At 42.0% G+C, this 19,237-nt stretch overlaps 1 protein-coding gene across 15 annotated transcripts in view; it reads left to right on the plus strand.

Moving 5' to 3' along the window:
* The window catches only part of col12a1b (collagen, type XII, alpha 1b), a 168,410-nt gene that overhangs the window by 3,785 nt on the left and 145,388 nt on the right, over nucleotides 1-19,237 (plus strand). For all 15 annotated transcript variants that reach the window (XM_083790291.1, XM_083790277.1, XM_083790278.1 and 12 more), the window contains exons 3-12: nucleotides 948-1,064; nucleotides 1,662-1,805; nucleotides 4,718-4,777; nucleotides 7,280-7,543; nucleotides 8,151-8,315; nucleotides 11,051-11,224; nucleotides 11,548-11,841; nucleotides 12,050-12,652; nucleotides 15,074-15,352; nucleotides 15,580-15,855. In XM_083790291.1, the coding sequence (XP_083646417.1) occupies nucleotides 948-1,064; nucleotides 1,662-1,805; nucleotides 4,718-4,777; nucleotides 7,280-7,543; nucleotides 8,151-8,315; nucleotides 11,051-11,224; nucleotides 11,548-11,841; nucleotides 12,050-12,652; nucleotides 15,074-15,352; nucleotides 15,580-15,855 (2,376 nt within the window). The remainder of the gene's footprint in view (nucleotides 1-947; nucleotides 1,065-1,661; nucleotides 1,806-4,717; nucleotides 4,778-7,279; nucleotides 7,544-8,150; nucleotides 8,316-11,050; nucleotides 11,225-11,547; nucleotides 11,842-12,049; nucleotides 12,653-15,073; nucleotides 15,353-15,579; nucleotides 15,856-19,237) is intronic.

The raw sequence follows: 19,237 nt of genomic DNA on the forward strand, positions 1-19,237 counted from the left end.
ATCCATTGTATAATCAACATCACGGGTTGTTGTTCGTCAATTCAGTGTCATGGACATTGGATTGACATATGGACTGCTATGTTAGCTGTTCCATATTGTGTTTCCATGTACAGGGTGGGAATCATAACATTTTCTCAGTGACAGTATAATTTCTCGTGTTACCAACCTAATAACCCTATAGCATCCCTCTGCGCAGTGCACATACATGTAGCGAACATTTGTGACCGATTGTGAAACAAAAATAGCAGATCTACAAGCTCACAAAGTGTGGCGTTGCTGTTTTGCGATGGGTTGTGAGCTTGTAGATAGTCTCTTTTCGGCAAAGAGATTAGATAGCATAAAGGAGCAGTGTACACACCCCTGGGGTGAACCATGGTCAACAAAGTATAGGGTTTTAAAGTGCTACTTCCTCGGACGACAGATAGTGAAATTAGCCAATTTCCAAGTTCACAATGTGTTTCATTGTGAATATTCTTCAACAGTTATAACATATTTAGAAACGTCTTTGAAATAATTTGAAACAAACACTCCAAAATAGGGACGCCAGAGATGTTGTTATGGTGGCGGGTTTGGGTGATGGCTAGAGTTATCTTTCCCATCCTGTTTGTGTTCACTAATGTTCTGTCCTTTCGGCAGACAAGGTTGTCTCCCACTGACTGTTGCTTGAGTTGTTGACTGTGGCTACTGGTCACATGCAGTTTGACAGCTCAAACGGATGTCATTTTCCCTCCAAAATGGCTTCTTCCTATTATTAATATGCTTGTATAATATGTTTACCTCTGTACTGTACCGTGCCTGTACTGTATGTTTTGCCCCAACAGTGAACAATATAACTTCAATCCCTGAAGTGTTGATTGTTGGAAAATGCTACTATGTCATACTTCACCTAAAATACACTCATTGCAATGTCAAAGATATTAACTTTGTTAACCCTTTTCTATTTACAGTTGATCCGCCATCAGATTTGAGATTTAAGATTTTAAATGAGAACACAGTGCAAATGACATGGACAAGGCCATATTCTAGGATAGAGGGCTACAGAATACAAGTTTCCTCAGACACAGGTGGGTAGTCGTTAAAACTACGGGTCCCAGCATGCCTGGACTGTAACATTACAAGTGTTAACAAGAGCAATCACTCTCACCGACGACACTAGCCACACCCAGCCATTATTGATTGATTGATTTATTAGCAGTTTGCAGAATTACAGTACATTTCAAGTACAACTCAATACAAAAACTGTTTACAGTGAGTGGACGACACCATAAAGCAATTATCTAAAGATCCACACATGAACACTTACCTCTGTAGGATTACGTTCTTTTTAAATGAATGAATTAATAAATAAAATAAAGTCATAAACTTCTGGATACATGTAATGGACAGGATGCAAAGATTTTCATAGATTTTGGTATCTTCTCTTCTCATCTTATCATTATTCTTTTACACTAAACTAAATGTATCAGTATTGCATTGTTATTGTGTCAGGAAGGTTTTACATTTAGTTTTAAAGTAATTACTGTAATACTCAATATTTTGTACTTAAAACAAGTTTAATTTTTTTCCATTGTATTATGCACAGCTTGATACATGTATAGTCAGTCGCCTATTGTGAATATCTGTTATCGGTTCCCTAATGTCTTCTTTGTTCATGGTTGTAGCGGAACCGATAAAAGAATTTGCACTCCCTGCCTCTGCGACGCAGACGTCAATCTCAGAGTTGACTCCAGATGTGGATTATGCAGTCACAATATCAGCATACAGTGGAGCGGAAGAGAGTCTACCCATATCTGGTCAGATCACGAGTGAGTCATTCTGCATTCTTACTGTAATGCTGCCATTGATAATGGTGATGAACGGTCAAGGGGGAAATTACAAAATGCTGGTAAAGTTTGTCTCACTTTGACAGTGCAGATCCGCCTTCGCGTTTGAGTGTGGACACGCTGTGATTGGCCAGTGCACTTGTGCAAGGACACGCTGTGATTGGCCAGCAGCCACTTTGAGTGGCAGTCGGGGCAAACGCTCTCGCCAAAACATATGATTTGGTATTCTGTGCCTATCGTGTTGCAACTCGAACAGGGCTGCGTCGGCTAAGCGAACTTCGCAACATTCGACACGGTAACTGGTGTGGTGTCTCTCGTGGCTCAAGTTGGCTTGAGGCGGTGTCCCTCATCGCGGTCTAAATCTGTACTTTACCCCATACTACTAGTAGGAGGGGGGCGTAACCATTTACTCAAACGCAAAGGTGATTCCGCACTCACATGACGGACCAAGAACATGGAAGCCTTGTTCTATTCTAAAAACTTGGTTGGCTAGTAAAATAGTGCAACTGGCATTAAAAAAGAAAAGAAGAAGCGCTACGTGGGTCCTTTATGTAGAGAAAACTGTAGACAGGTGCTCTTTGGAGAGGGTTTCATACATAGACTGTAAAAAATATGGACAAAGCGTTCTCCGGGTCTAACATGAACGTAAAATGAAGCCTGTTATTGTAAGTCGCCATCTTTCTAGATCCGTTTTGGCCCAGCTGGCCATTGGCTGGCCCAGACAACGAGGCGGGACTTCCCCCCTTCTTCTCCGTTGGTTTTTATTTTGACTCGAGTGGGAGGGGAATCCAGATCATAGACTGTAACGGTAGCCACGCCCCTCAGAACATACGCGACTTTATGGTCATTTATTTAATAAATGGGACCATCATTTTCAAAAAAGAATATTATGACATTAGAAATGAGACTTTAAACTAGTGACTGGAAGCAGAAAGTATTCATGACCATGTTTATTAAGGTAATACAGTCTAGGTGAAGTTGGGCCCAAATACATGGACTTCTATGGGGCTATGGGTTTTTCTGGGTCCAATGACAGCGCCACAACAGGAAATCCCGATTTCCTTAGTGGCTTCACAAAATATCTGTCTGACTGCCCCCCTGGTTTCATATAGCAAAGCACAAGATTTCCTCAAAAGTTCTATACCTTGAGTCAATGTCACTGTGGAAGGAGGTATAAGGTGGCGAACTTAAAAGAGGGTCCAAGGCAGCTCTGTCCAGTTGAAGTAGAACGCGTTTCGCCCTGCATGGGCCTTCATCAGGGTCAACAGTTGACCCTGATGAAGGCCCATGCAGGCCAGTGCAACTGGCATGTTTCAGAACGTCAGCCCCGGAAATAATCACATTTTAACTAAAAATTCCGAAAATAGCCGATCTACTGCCGTTGTGAGCTTGTAGATCAGCTATTTTCACAATATTTGACAATTTGACCAGTTTTTATAGTAGGCTATAGTTTGTTCATTACTTTCGAGGCAGTAATGGCATTTTTTCCCCCATTCCCCCCCTTAAATTGTCACTTAACTGGCATCCGGGGACCCCCTAAAATGAATACTGGACAACTCACCCCGGTGCTTGCCCGTGTTTCCTCCCGGAATTTTCACCAGTAATATGTAATATGCTATTGGCTGTTTGTATTATTTTTGGAAAAATATAAAAAGATACTCCTGTGGAACTGGAAAGGCTATATTATTTTACTTATATTGACCCTATAAACAAGATAGTATTATTTAGTATGTAAGGTTTTGCCCACTCAAATGGTACCTCGTCAGATAATCCCCACATATCCTACAACAACTTCTGTGAACAGACTTAACTGTAGTAGCTTTTCATAAATTATATTTGTACTTAAGCTGTCTGCTGTCATGAAAGTTTATTGTTAGAGAAATTCAAAGTCCAGCCGTCTGCTGTCCAGCCTCTCCCACCCCTCACTGGGGAAAATTCTGGGAGGAAAACAGAAACGGGGTGAGTTGTCTTGTTAACGCTAAAATCACGTGGCGAGTTAGCCTCGGTATCCAGGCTTTTATTTTTCATTCGCATTCTTCTAGCCATGCAGTGAATTTTGGGACATGCCAGCAATTATGGTAGGATTAAAAATATACATAATTTCATTATTCTTCCCTCCCTGCACTGAAAGAAAAGACTACACAGTAAAATAGTGTTCATTTATCCATTTGTAACTAAATATAAGATTTTAATCAAATTGACCCTGACAGGTCCATTTGATTACATCTGCATTCTACTGAATTGTACAGACAAAAGTACCATATGCTCTAATGCTATGAGAATACTTGTGGTAGGGGAGGTCTTCTTGGCATCCTTACAGTATACAGGACATGGTTTTACAGAACCCGCACAGCCAAGTCGAGCTCTAGAGATTCAAAAGGAATCTGGGAGAACCGATTGCATCAGCCCATTAGTGTATGATTTGCTTTTGCTTTGCTCATTGTATCCACAAAAGGGACATTTCCATAAGAAACTTCCTTGTAAAAGCCCAGGGCTTGTTCCAAAGTGATATAATCCACAATGTGGTGAGAAATTGACACCCACTCACTCACACAAGATAATTAGTCGTACATAAGTCGTCTTTGCGACTCGTGCTGTTTTTCATAGTAATAATGTCTCTAGGACCCTGTACTGTAACATTCATTTTGTAGTGGTACTTCTGTGGTCTTACGCTGTTGTGTAAATAGACCACATACACAACAGAACTGAATTCTGGGAATCACAGTTCTAACAGTACATAGGCAGACAAGAGGTTTTGCCAAAAATACTTCTAAAATGAATGTTATGCAGTATGACATTAAACAGTTAGTTGGAAACGCAGATTGATTTCTGATGTGTCTGATTTCAAATCATCATTGTTTTTAATTAATTGCTATTCCATTATTCATTTTTAGTCCAGTCAAGTGGCAGCAATGGAGCAGCGCCCAGGAAACCACAGCTTACGGACTCAGTCAGTAAGTCACTGCATGCAAATATTAATCTTTGACATGAAGTGACACACACAGATATGTACCTCCATTCTCAAGGATGACTTGACCAAACTAAAGAAGAATCATTGTACATTGAGTTCTTCAAGAACCTTCCCAGTTCATTCTAGATCTCTCTTTGTTTACCATTGGGCTTGTTCCATGTGGTGTGTTAGGTCAACAGCGAAGGGAGTTTCCACATATCCACATACAATACTCCATTGTATAGCAAAACGTTCAAAAGTGGACTATACAACTCCCAAAGGCGTTTAGTCATTAGTTTGGTTTGTTGCCTTCCATGCAGTCAGCCTGCCAGTCATGCCCGTCAGAGGGAGTTTTTCACATGCTCAGTTGTAGGGCGTTTGGGGGGAGGGGGAGGGGGGGGGGGGTGTAGTAGGTGTAGAGGTAACAGCTGTATCCAGGCCTCTGGGTGCTATGGAGCTGAATGTGAACCCAGCCCTACAGTGCTGAGGGAAGTGGAAATCATTACAGAGCCCCTGATTTACAAGAGCTCTGCTGCTTGCCGCCAGTCCAGTTCACACCAGCAACTTGGACTGTTAAGTAGTCACTTGGTTCAAAGAATGATGCGTTTGAATACATACAGTCCAGCTTGGAAACCACTACTGAGTCGTATTGTGCTGATAGGGATTTAAGTACCAAGAGATAAACATGTTTCTCCATCCAACATACTGTAGTTACGACATGAAATGTCTCCTGCTTATGTCATGATCTCAGGGTACTGCATGTACTAAGTTGTTTGCCAATAGGATATGGATTGGTTTTCCATTATTCCTGAGCAGTATGTGAGTGCTAAGGGGGTGGTTCCCCTCATACATTATTATGCATTTTATAAATGATAGGGGACAACATGTTGGACCACAGTTTGCCCCAAGAGACACATTTTACAGCTCACTTATAAATATACCTGACGGCAAACCCTGTGCTGTTTTCTTTGGCCAAAAAGATAATGCTTTGTTGGCTCACAAGGCCATGGAAACGCGAGGATCTCTCCAGGAGTTTTTCCTCGGGTCAAATAATTTACTGCTTCCATTGTTCCTGTAGCAGCTCAATAAATACAGACATGTTGTGCATTGATCCTGCTTCATGCCTGTATACACAGTGGTAGTCATTGTAGTAATCCCTCTTCACACATTGATCTTGCACTGCCTTCAAAGGGCCCACATCCCCTCGCTTTGTGATGTGACTCTCCACCATGATTGAGAGTCTCCCATAGCTGTCACTCGACGAGAGTGCATGATTCACTCCTCCACTCCCCTCCGTCAACAAGTCTGCACTGATGCCCACTTAAGAGTGAAGGTTTGAGGAATCTGTTCCAAAGGAATTACATTTAAGCCTTGCGGTCTTGCTTAAATGGTGGGGTAGTGCATTTTGAAGATTCTAAGATTGCACTTCCTTCTTGTTGCGCAGGAGGGTGAAATCACCCCTCAGCGTCTTTGGCGCAGGTAGGTAAGGGAACTTGGTGCTACTGTACAGTGAGGGGGACTTATTTATAGAGTGACTCCACTTGCTTTCCCTCTAGGGAAAGGCTGACATATGGAAGTGCACTGTGTTGGCCCTGACGTGGTCAGCATGAGATGCAACGTGGCATGAGCTTGTAGATCAGTTAGGCTACATGAGGTACATGAGGGTCAAGGGGTAAAGATTACAAAAAAGTTTCCGATCGGATCGGGTGATCGGAAATTCGACTCCGATCAGATAATTTTCAAAAGATCGGAATCGTCTAATGTATTGTCTAATGTAAAGATCAAAGAAAGATGTATAAGCAATGAGATTTAGTAAAAAAACGTTGTGTTTGTTTTCCTTCTGGTCCCAGTCAGATATCATCAAACAAAGACTAGTCACATTCAGAGGCGTGAAAGACACCTATGATGAAAACAAAGGAAATGCAACCCCTGTTATGTATGATGGCATAGGTGTCTGTACTCTGTACTACTCTCTCTGAATGAGAGAGATTACTCTTTAAGTGTTTTGCTATGATTCCATGCTTTCATAGAGAGAAAAAAAACACAACAGTCATTCTAATAAAAGTACAGTCAAATATGCCTTTCAATAATTGAAAGGCAACACAACAGACTAGACTAGAGTCATTAAGATATTTGTTATTGTGATATGGCATAAGTGGTATATACAAATATAAAGATTGGATCGGGAAAGTTTGGTATCGGCATGTCTCAAAATCAAATGACTGGAATCGGATGTGGAGCAAAAACGTGATCGGGACTCTTCTAATGTTTGTCTGAAATACAAATATTTGTATTTACTTGTGTAGATACACATTAATCTTGTTAATCTCTCTCTCTCTCTCTCTCTCTCTCTCTCTCTCTCTCTCTCTCTCTCTCTCTCTCTCTCTCCACTTTACTTTATACTAGGGTCCAGCAAGCATTCAGACAAAAAGGGACGACTTATACATTGTCAACATCCATATATTTAGTTATTTACCCTGCTCTTTCTCCCCCCTTCCTCTCCCAGAATGCTCGGTCAGCGCCATCGCCGACTTGGTGTTTTTGGTGGACGGCTCCTGGAGCGTCGGCCGAGACAACTTCAAGTACATCCGCAGTTTCATCTCGGCGGTGGCCGGCGCCTTCGAGATGGGGCCGGACAAGGCCAGAGTGGCCGTGGTCCAGTACAGCAGCGACACCAGGGCAGAGTTCAATCTGAACCAGCACACGACGCGGGGCGCCCTCCAAAGAGCCATCGGCAATCTGCCCTACAAGGGAGGCAACACCATGACTGGTACCCGTTAAAACAATACCTCCTCTCAGCTGTCACGCCAATTTATTTGACACGATCATGCATCTATACAGTAGTGCAATGCGTCTAGTGTAGTGGTTAGACTCAGAGCATATGCCTTTCATGCGGAAGGCCGTGCAGTCGCCAAAATCAAATGGGTTCAGATGTGAGCCAAGTCTCCTGAGGAGGCGCGGACGGGGTATCCGGACGTGAAAACAAATCCAATGCATCTATAGTTTCATTAATCAAACTGCAGCCGTCTTGCCTGTTCGTTATAAAACAGGGGTTACCTGCGTAACCTAACCCACCTCAATATCATTTACATTGTGTAGCTTTGATTCACAGACTGGGCCTAGCAGTAAAATAATTATTTGGATCATCATGCAGTGATTTGGTGCATTTTTGTGCAAATTGTTACAAGACTCCAGAAAGGCATTATTCACCACTATATTGCTGGTACAGGTCATAATCTTAAAAAAAAAGAAGAGTGTTATTAGTCCTTGATTAGTGTTAAACGGTGATACATGGTCATGGATATAATCATGATGATGGCCGTAAGAGTTACCCATAGTCCATAGAATGGACAGTAACACCATTCACTGTGCTACAGGGGATGCCCTTGTTTTCCTGTTGAAGAACACCTTCACTGAGGCTGCCGGCGCGAGGAAAGGCTTTCCCAAAGTGGCCGTGATCATCACTGACAGCAAGTCCCAGGACGAGGTGGGGAGTTACGCCAGGAGGCTGAAAAACATGGGCGTAGAGATCTTCGTCCTAGGTATCTAGACCAAACTATTATAACACTTACACTGTGGTCATTTAACTCTGAGAGGGTACAAATGTAACCAAAATAAATGGACACTTATGTGTCCATTTGGTTACATTTGTACCCTCTCAGAGTTATAAATGGATAAATTAACCTTTAGATCAACGACATTGCAATGAATCAACTGGCTCTTTGTCTTTTGTGTGTTCATAACGCAGATTTAACTGGTTTGCTTTTGACTACGGGTCTCTTGAATGGCGTATTGATTGTCGGTACAGTGACAACTTGTTTGATAGATAAATAATAAATAACATTCCCTCTTTGTAGTTCAGTCCAGGAAGCAGAACTCTGCACAACAACAACACTGATAGAAATTGCTCGCTTGCAGAAAAACGTTCTGGACTGTAGACTGTATTGTTTAGGTGGAGTTTAGTTAACCCATTCTGACCGGGCACCATTTTGGTGTCAGCATCATGTTATGCTTTAGCTATTTAAAAATAGCAGATCTACAAGCTCATATCGCGCCACCGAGTGGCGCGATACGAGCTTGTAGGTCTGCTATTTTTGAAAAAAATCGAAGAACGACTGACATTTTTAGAATCTGATCTCAGGTCAGAATGGGTTCATCAGAACAGTGTGTGTCCGGCGGAAACCTCGTATGAATCTGATCTCGGGTCAGAATGGGTTAAATAGGAATAGGACAACTATAGGATTGTTGAGTCCTATTTGTCATCACGGTTTCATATTTTGTCGCTGTCGGGTGGAAACCTCATCTGTCCAGAACTGATACTTTTCAGAAGTCTAATTCAGATCTAGATCTAGTGTTTTGTTGCTATAACCGGTACCTTTGTGTGTGGTATGACGTAGCAAAGTGACGGTGATGAGACCAGCTATGTTGTATGGCTTAGAGACAGTCGAGGAAAAGACAGGGAGCAGAGCTGGAGGTAGCAGAGACTAAAATGTTGAGCTTCTCTCTGGGAGTAACAAGGATGCATATAGGATCAGGAACGAGTACATCGGAGGCAGAGCGCATTTCAGATGTTTTGGAATTTGGAGATAAAGCCAGACAGGGCCAGACTGAGATGGTTTGGACACGTACAGAGGAGGATAGTGAGTATATCGGTAGAAGGATGTTGAGGTTGGAACTGCCAGGCAGGAATCATAGAGGAAGACCAAAAAAGAAGATTTATAGGTGTAGTGAAAGAGGACATGAAGTTAGTCGGTGTGAGAGAAGAGGAACCATAGGACAGGGTGAGATGGAGGCAGATGATTTGCTGTGGCGAAGGGAAATGCTGAAGGGGAAAAGAAGATGACGTAGTAAAGCATTAATTTACAGGAAGAAAAAAAAACCCATAGAATATGGACATAGGTGGTTTCTGCCTGACGATTTGTGGTATGACTGAGTACATGCTGTCACTCTTTCCAAACAGAGTAGACGTAACTGTTAAGAGCTGTCTTCTCGCCAGCATTACAGTAAGCTGTGGAAGATAATGCATGCCTTTTTCCAAACAATATAAATTAGGCTATGAATGTAAAATATATACAATTAAAGCTGCAATCCGGAACTTATGCAAATGTTATTGTAACTGTATGTGGTAGAGCAGTGGTTTTCAACCAGTGGTCCGGGGACCACCAGTGGTCCCTGAGGGGGTTCGAGGTTATAGATCTGCAGTGATGAAACCAAATGGACCCGTACAGGTCCATTTGGTTTCATTGTACGCTCTCAAGAGTAAAAGTATTGTTAAACATCTGTATTACTTAATTTACAAGTAGTCTACGCAATTAGAGAATGTACCCAGGTTCGAATCCATAGTAATAATATATAATAATAAAAATCACACCTGTGTGAAATGAGGGGCGCTTTATCATCTCACATCATCGCGATATCATCACATACATAACATGCATATGCCGATTTGCTCAATGACATACAAAACAAACAAATTAAACTCTGTCCATTGTCAATGGCGTGTTTGTCTAGACAAGACAAACATTAAACCTGTATATAGGAGGGGCTAGCGCCCCTCAATAATAATAAACTTTATTTGTATAGCAACTTTCATAGCATCAGATGCAGCCCAAAGAGCTTTACATTAAAAAAAATAGATCAACAAAAGAAAATAACACAATGTTAAATAAAATCTAAAACATGATCAAGAACAAATTAAAAGGGGGGCAGTATGAAAATTAAAACAATACAGTAGTAGACACGCAACTCACGGATTGCAGCTTTAAGTTACTTCATAAGTAACCACTCTGGTAACGGAGTCAATAAGCAAAGAAAGGCGAGACGATTGTAAAAACCTACTTGTCTTGAGTGGAATCAAATGGGTTTTGTTCTTAGCACACGTGCTGTCATATTTTCCAACCACAGAAGAATTACAGTGAAGACGTGACCTTCAGTCAGTGAGCAGCAGTGAATCCAGCTGGATAATCTTAAATTGCAAACGTGGAAAAGAAGTGTTTAATTTCACGTCTTTATAGATCAACTCATTTTTACCCAGCGTTTACGGTGCTCAATTCTGACGCTCTGACAATCATTTTCACATGTTGCCATTGACTTTAACAAGGATCGCTTCAAATTTACTGGTGTTGCCTATTCATTTAAGAATGAGTAACCCCCCCCTGTAATTTGGCAGGAAATCAAGACTGCAATGGTTATATGGAACATTTCACAATTTTTACGAGAGATTGTGTACTGTAACGTGACTTTTCTTTCTCTTTTTTTTGGTCCTTGTCCTGTTTAGGCATCAAAGCGGCAGATGAGGAAGAGATGAAGGTTATGGCTTCCACCCCATACAGAACACACATCTATAATGTCGCTAACTTTGACCAGATTAGCAAGATCCAGAAAGACCTCATTACCCAAGTGTGTGCTGGTGTCGACGATCAACTCAACTCACTTGTCAGTGGAGAGGAAGGTTTGTTTGTTTCTGTTCCAACATGCAACATTTCCATCTAACTATTTAGCCGTCCAGCCTGAACTATGCTTTGTCGCATGACGGTGTTGTATAGGGAGACAGCTCACAATGCATCACCTTCGTTATTAAAAATATATATATCAGTAAATCTCGCACTGGGCTGTTAACACATGTGTCCTATTGTCCCAGTCAGTGCCTTGTGACAGTATACACTGTGTAATGTGTGTATCTCTGTCTGCTATTTCGGCAGACATGCCTTTACACCAAAGCAGTAAATACATTCAATTTGGAAAATAAGGCGATTGTCATTGTGATTTTCACAGTCGTTGAACCAGCTGCAAACCTCCAAGTCCTCGAGGTGGCCTCCAAGTCCATGCGAATCGTATGGGATCCTTCCATTGGAGATGACATATCTGGATACAAGCTGCAGATGGTCCCTATGATGGCCGGTATTAAACAACAGGAGCTGTACACGGGCCACAAACAGACCATGGCCCTGGTTAGGGACCTGGCTCCAGAAACAGAGTACCAGATCAGCCTGTTTGCCCTCAAAGGCCTGACCCCCAGCGATCCCATCATGGTTATGCAGAAGACTGCACCGGTCAAAGTGAGCACGGGTGAGTGTCACATCTCTAAAGGTTGAATTTATTTACATTATTTACATTATTTACAGTGGGCACTCTGTACTGTGATTATGGGATGATGATGACATTTAATTTATGTCTCCGAGCGTACACGTGTCTTTGTCATTCACTCATCAGAGTGTGAACAAATCAGTGATTCTTGGAGGACCATGTCACAAAAATCTATTCCATTTCATTCCAGATTGTGCACTTGGTGTGGACGTGCAGGCCGATGTGGTGCTCCTAGTCGATGGCTCATACAGCATTGGTTTGGCCAACTTTGCCAAAGTGCGGGCTTTCCTGGAGGTTCTGGTGAAAACCTTTGACATCGGGGAACACAAGATCCAGATTAGCTTGGTGCAGTACAGTCGGGACCCCCACACCGAGTTCTACCTGAACACCCACCACGACCTCGATGCCGTGGTCAAAGCCGTGCGGACATTCCCGTATCGAGGGGGCTCCACGAACACGGGCAGGGCCATGACGTATGTGAGGGACAAGATCTTCCAGACCACCCGAGGGGCACGACCCAATGTCCCTCGCGTTACGATCCTGATCACCGATGGGAAATCCTCAGATGCATTTAAAGAGCCAGCCACCAAGCTGAGGAATGCCGACGTGGAGATCTTTGCGGTTGGTGTCAAGGACGCTGTACGATCTGAGCTGGAGTCCATTGCCAATGCCCCCAAGGAGACCCACGTGTACACTGTTGAGGATTTCGACGCGTTCCAGAGGATATCCAAGGAATTGACCCAGGCCATCTGCCTGAGGATTGAACAGGAGCTCCGCAACATCAACAAACGACGTGAGTAATAATGTTAATACAAATTCTGTACAGTTGCTTTGCACTATGTAAGCATAATCTAAAAACAATGTGTCATGTACATTGTATAGCCAAGAGCTGTAGACTTGAGAACTGAACTAGACTTGAGTCAGGCTCGAGGTGCAACAATCTGTACTTGCAAAGTCACTTGGAGAGATTTGATTTATTTGCAACTTGACTGCTTAATCGTTTAAGACTCGACTAGAGATTTGAAAGCAAAAACTATGTCATTCAATTAGCAACTTTAACATGTATTACTATCACATGCTTAGTTTAGCCTACTGCTTCGCACACAGTCTTCATTTTTGTAACATTTGGAATGACCGTGCCGTGGCGCACGTACTGTAACTGACTTGGCAATGCGAAACTGGCGTGGATATCTGCTTATGAGGATGGGCAGAGCTTTGACTTGAAACTTAATCGGGACTCTTGGGTAATAGAAAATCTGGACTTGACATGTCTTGACTTGGATTTGAATGAAAGGACTTGGGACTTGGCATGGACTGGAACATCTCTGTCAAGTACCGGTTAGTGGTTACACTGCTGGAATATTCTTTTCCAAAACATTTATTAGAGGCTAGTACATAATAATCTCACATTTATCTCCACAGTCAAATATTCACTCCCCCCCCCCCCCCCCCCCCCCCCCGACCCCCTACACACATGCACGCACGCACGCACGCACGTACGCACACGCACGCACACACACACACACACACACACACACACACACACACACACACACACACACACACACACACACACACACAACACACACACACACACACACACACACACACACACACACACACACACACACACACACACACACACACGCACACACACACACCAAAACAAATCAAGAATTGATAATACTACCTCACACACATGCATGCAATTACGTTCATGTCACTTTTTCAGAGTTGTCTTCTTAAGCTTGACATTTTTCTCTTCTTCACAATGTGTTGCACACATGTCTGCCTTCTGATCTTTCAGGGTCAGAGAGAGGTCTCACAACAGGTGGAAATATCAGAAACGGGTCGAGTAGTAGTTGCAAATAATTATTAGCATTTATTTTAATCCCACCCACAGTACCACATTATGGGTGTGGTTTACCATAGAAGGACACATCGGATGATGCCAGATAAATTGTCAATTGTCTTCAAAATATTATCAGTTGAGTCTCTGGTGCAAGTCTCTGATACAAACGAACTACTAGTTTGTTTGTCTAAACTTTCTGTTAGTCATTACATGATCCTTTTGTGGCAAACCCAACCCATCCGGCACTCACAACTATACTTCTTCTCTCTATTTGTCCCACATCTGGTGCAATATAGTGCCTCACATTACTCACATTACTCATTTTGAATTACATTGCTGACGGGTATCCAGCTAAGTCAGAACTCCACTAAGTGTGACTCACACTAGATTGACTTATGAAATAATCCTCGTATAATAAACAAGGACAACCATAGAGGAGGAATGAAGAGTAGTTACTGTCTGGGGTGCCGTGATGATATGCCAGTAGCCTATTACACTTTTACTGTGGTGTTTTGAAGGACACTGTTAGCCCAGGTCCCACGGAATCTTTCTAACCTTTCACCCCAATTGGTGCCACTAATCACTGGCTACATCTGTGGTTTACTTTACTCCGATTCTCTGTTTAGTGGACAGTGGAGATAGGAAAGAGGGAGGAGAGAGCGAGAATGTCGGTGCCCATGTGCAGCAACTGACGGGCAGGGGCAGGATGCCCATGTACATTGTTGGATATAACTGGATGCTGCAGCAACAGCATTATCTTCATGGATTCAACTTTTAAAAATAAATCAATTAAACATTTATCCTTGCCATAATAAGGCCATAATAATAATAATTAAATCCATGTCTGTGCAGAGACCTCATCATGTGTACTGTACATAAAACAAAATCATCCATGTCGACCAAAAATAAATCTAAAGGATACATCATGACAATGATGTATCATTGTCTTTGAATGTCTGGAATTGTGATTTCTAATTCCCGAAAAACTGACTGATCAGCAGCAAATATGTCTTATGCACACTGGCAAGGCAAATTTGCATACATTCACATATCTTTTATGCGTATTATAACTTTAATTGTAATCATTTTTTAATGGGAATTAAGGGGGCTTGGATCTGACTGAAACCTTGCCCAAATTTGGACTCATAGGTCATAGATCTCTTTAATTAACCATTTTACTCAGGCTTTAATTCTCCAATGTATTGTGTATTTCACTGGTGAAATCTGACTATATATTTGGCACTCGCGTTAAATTGGGCTTAAATCTTCTTAAATGTAACTTGCAACATAGTACTCACCCTGACAGCTCAAAGCCAAAGGGCCAAATAGCTATGTTGAAAATCCTCGCCTTTTCCCCTCCAGGGCTGATCGCACCAAAATCCCTGTCCTTCTCCGAGGTGGGATCCAGGAGCTTCAGGGCCTCGTGGGAAATTGATGCCACCAATGTGGAGTCCTACCTGGTCCAGTTTAAGCCAGTCGATGACACCGACGGGCATTTCATTTCCATGTCTATCCCCGGGGACACCCGCACCATTCTCCTCCCCCACCTGACGCCGGTCACCCGCTACGAAGTCAACATCATTGCCCAGTATGACAAAGGAGACAGCTTTCCTGTCACTGGTCATGAAACGACACTGGAAGGTCAGTCTGTGTGTGCGCTTTTCTTTCATGTATTTTCAACTATCTGGACTGAAAACGGGATAGAATGCAGTGGAACAGCCACGAATGCATCATGTCATTTCTTAATTTCTTCATATTTTTATCCGCATACAACACTGCAACAAAGAGGTTTCTCAATATTCTCTCAGTGCAAATACGAAACCAGACCATCTCCCTGGGGTATTAATATAATACGGCTCTCATTTTAGAGCAAGGCCCAGTGCGTAGCCTGAAGGTATCCGATGAGACGATGGATAGCTTCCGTGTGTCATGGATGCCGGCCGCGGGGGACGTGCTGCGGTACCGACTGGCCTACGTGCCGGTGAGGGGAGACAGTGCCGCGATGGAGACGGTCACGGACGGTCCCGACACCACCGTCGTTCTGAACCAGCTGTTCCCCAAGACCACCTACCGCGTCACTGTCACCCCAGAGTACGGGTCAGGAGCAGGGCCAGAGATGCAGGTCGACGGAACCACAAAAGAAGGTGAGCGATAATACAAAGGAAAGGTCTAGCATCTATATTTGTGAACGCAGTGAGCACTAACTATGAGACCCTGCAGATCATGTCTGTCTGTCTGTGTGTCTGTGTGTCTGTCCCGCTGTTACACCACCCACCCGCCCGCCACCAGAGGGCGCAGCTGTATCACACAAAACACACACACGCACGCACTCACACACACACACACACACACACAACTTAACTTAAAAAAAACTTAACTTAAAAAAACTTAACTTAAAATGAAAAAGAAAAAACTTAACTTATAAAAAAAAACTTAACTTAAAATGAAAAAGAAAAAACTTAACTTAAAAAAACTTAACTTAAAAATAAAAACTTAAAAAAAACTTTAAAAACACTTAACTTCAAAAAACTTAACTTAAAAATAAAATCTTAAAAAAACACAAAAAAGAGAACTTTAAAAAGAAAACCTTAAAAAAGTATGTAATTTATTCTAATTGTTGTTATTGCCATTTACGAGCTGCGTTCGCTTCCCGCGTTTGCGCGTCTTACTTGTCTGATTAGAGATGTCCCGATACTGTATCCGTATCGGGAAAAGTATCGGATCGGCCCCTTATTTGTCATATCGGGTCATATCGGTATCTGTGATTATGCCAGTCTAACCACCGATCTGACACGGGGGTAAGCGGTTGACACTATGGCAGGTAAATACAATGTTGGGGCATGTATTCGGTATTCGGTTATTTGTATCGGCTAAAGCAGAAATTGAGTTATCCCATTCTGACCTGAGATCAGATTCTAAAAATGTCAGTCGCTATTCGATTTTTCAAAAATAGCAGACCTACAAGCTCGTATTGCGCCACTCGGTGGCGCGATATGAGCTTGTAGATCTGCTATTTTTAAATAGCTAAAGCATAACATGATGCCGACACCAAAATGGGTGCCTGGTCAGAATGGGTTATCGGGATCGGAAGCGAAAAAAGTGTATCTGGACATCCCTAATTCTGATGCTACTCATTTCTACAGTGTTTGTTCAGTAAGGGAAGTCTCCCAGTCTCTTTAACTTTCTAACAGAAAAATAATTTATATTTTCAGGCCAATCATCTGGCAATTAGAAAGACTATACCCATTTATCAGCTTCATTTCTTTGTGTGATCACTTACAATTTCACATGTTTAATCTGTATCCTGTTCGAGTTCTCGCTCCCGATTGGATGAAATGGGTATCTGGACGATGCATTTTATGCTTACTAAAGAGCTGGAGAGACGGGGAGACTCCTGTTACTTAACAAACACTCTGTATCAACTATCAGAATATGGAGCTATTTCACACTTATTATTTTAACAAACAAATATGACTCGTACAATTTGTGTGACTTTTAAAAAGAATAATATAATATCATTTGGGATGGAAATTCTAGGTTTCATTTATACAGAACTGTAAAAGAATGAAAATCTGAATTTTACAAACAAACAAACTCTTCCTTACTTAGCAGAAGAACTGAGAAATCCTCTGTCTTGCGAGCGAGGGAAACGGGGGCGGAGGGGGATTATTTAGTTAAATTTTAGCTGGAAAAGCAAATTGGTCAAGATGTACCCAGAGTGATAGATGGTGTAGAAGAGCAGACAAGGAAAGCCATCTTCTCCTCCCTGAGCCGGTAATCCCCTTGCTTTATCCACTCTATCATTGTGATTTTCTGGAGAGAGCCAGTGGAAGACACCCTGCTGGGTGGGATCGCAGCATGCAGATTGAACAACTCACTTAATCTTCTGTTGAGCCTCAGGCGCTAAAAACCTTATGCCTAAAGAGTGACATCACTTGCATTGTTTCCAAATACAATCCATTTTGATACTTTTACCCCTAGTTTTCTATCAACGAGAATCTCAAAATAAAGGACTTTCAAATCATCTCATCACTATCTCGTTATGAGGAAATGTTTGTCAGCGTTTCTGCGACATTGCAGGTCGAATGTGGAGATGAGTTGTGTCAACAGGACAATAACAAACATAGCGTTAATAAAAACAGTGACTCACTCATATGCAGGTGCAACTGTTAACTACCGGTAATCATTTTCATTGATTATTTAAAAATAAATACAATAATCGATCAGTAATTATTTTACATTTGAAAATAGCATATCTACAGGCTTCTCTATTATGTGATTAATCAAAAAATGTATCAGTTGAATAATCGCTGAGAAAATAATCAATAGTTAGTAAATAGTAAATGTATAGTTCAAATCAAAAGATACGTATTTTCCATTGCTCACCCAGGGGGGCAGTCAGCCAGATATTTCGTGAAGCCTCTTTTGAAATCGGGACTTCCTGAAAGTTCATATAATGGCCTGTTGTGGCGCTGGACTGGACCCAAAAATCCCCATAGCTCCATAGAGGCCCATGTATTTGGGCCCAACTTCACCTAGACTGTATTACCTTAATAAACATGGTCATGAATACTTTCTGCTTCCAGTCAATAGTTTAAAGTCTCATTTCTAATGTCATAATATTCTTTTTGGAAAATTATGGTCCCATTTATAAAATAAATGACCATAAAGTCGCGTATGTTCTGAGGGGCGTGGCTACCGTTACAGTCTATGATCGGGATCCCCCACCCACTCGAGTCAAAATAAAAACCAACGGAGAAGAAGGGGGGAAGTCCCGCCTCGTTGTCTGGGCCAGCCAATGGCCAGCTGGACCAAAACGGATCAAGAAAGATGGCGACTTACAGTGCATTAGAGTGCAAGGAATTTCAGGCTTCATTTTACGTTCATGTTAGACCCGGGGAACGCTTTGTCCATATTTTTTACAGTCTATGTGCTCACCCCATGAAGTCTTGAATTCGTCATGGAGATTATTTTTTGTTATTGTCGCATTCCTGAGTCAATCATCCAATTTGATGACGCAGGAGTACTTGGAGGCCAAGGCTAAACTATATAAACTCCAAAACAACTGTAATCAATGGAAGGCCTACTGATGATCCAGGTTCAAAGAGAAGGCTTTTAAGGCTCTTAAGATTGGCCTCTTATTAACTTCACTTCTCCATTAGCTCAATTAATGGCTTCATAGGACGAGTCATTGATAGATAATTAGATGGATTAAAAAAAGGTTTTGGGTGAACTATTACTTTAATAACTAGAACAGTGTGCTGACTAATGTCTAGAGCTCATGCTGGGAAGTTGGAACAGAGAGTGAAACTCTGCTTGGTGGAGGAGGACACTGGTGTTTATAGGCTTCAAGCCAAAACACTAAGGAAGCTGTCAGAAATAAACAAAAGTTACTTCTGTTCACCACAGCAACGGCATTCTTTCTGTTCCCTGAAACTCCCTGAGGATGTTACAGAATATGCATTTAGACAAATCTCAAATTTGATTTTTATTTCCTTAACATGCGTGTAAGATCTGAGAAGAAAT

This window comes from Protomyctophum parallelum, assembly GCF_964188405.1.
Source record: "Protomyctophum parallelum genome assembly, chromosome: 19".
NCBI lineage: Eukaryota > Metazoa > Chordata > Actinopteri > Myctophiformes > Myctophidae > Protomyctophum > Protomyctophum parallelum.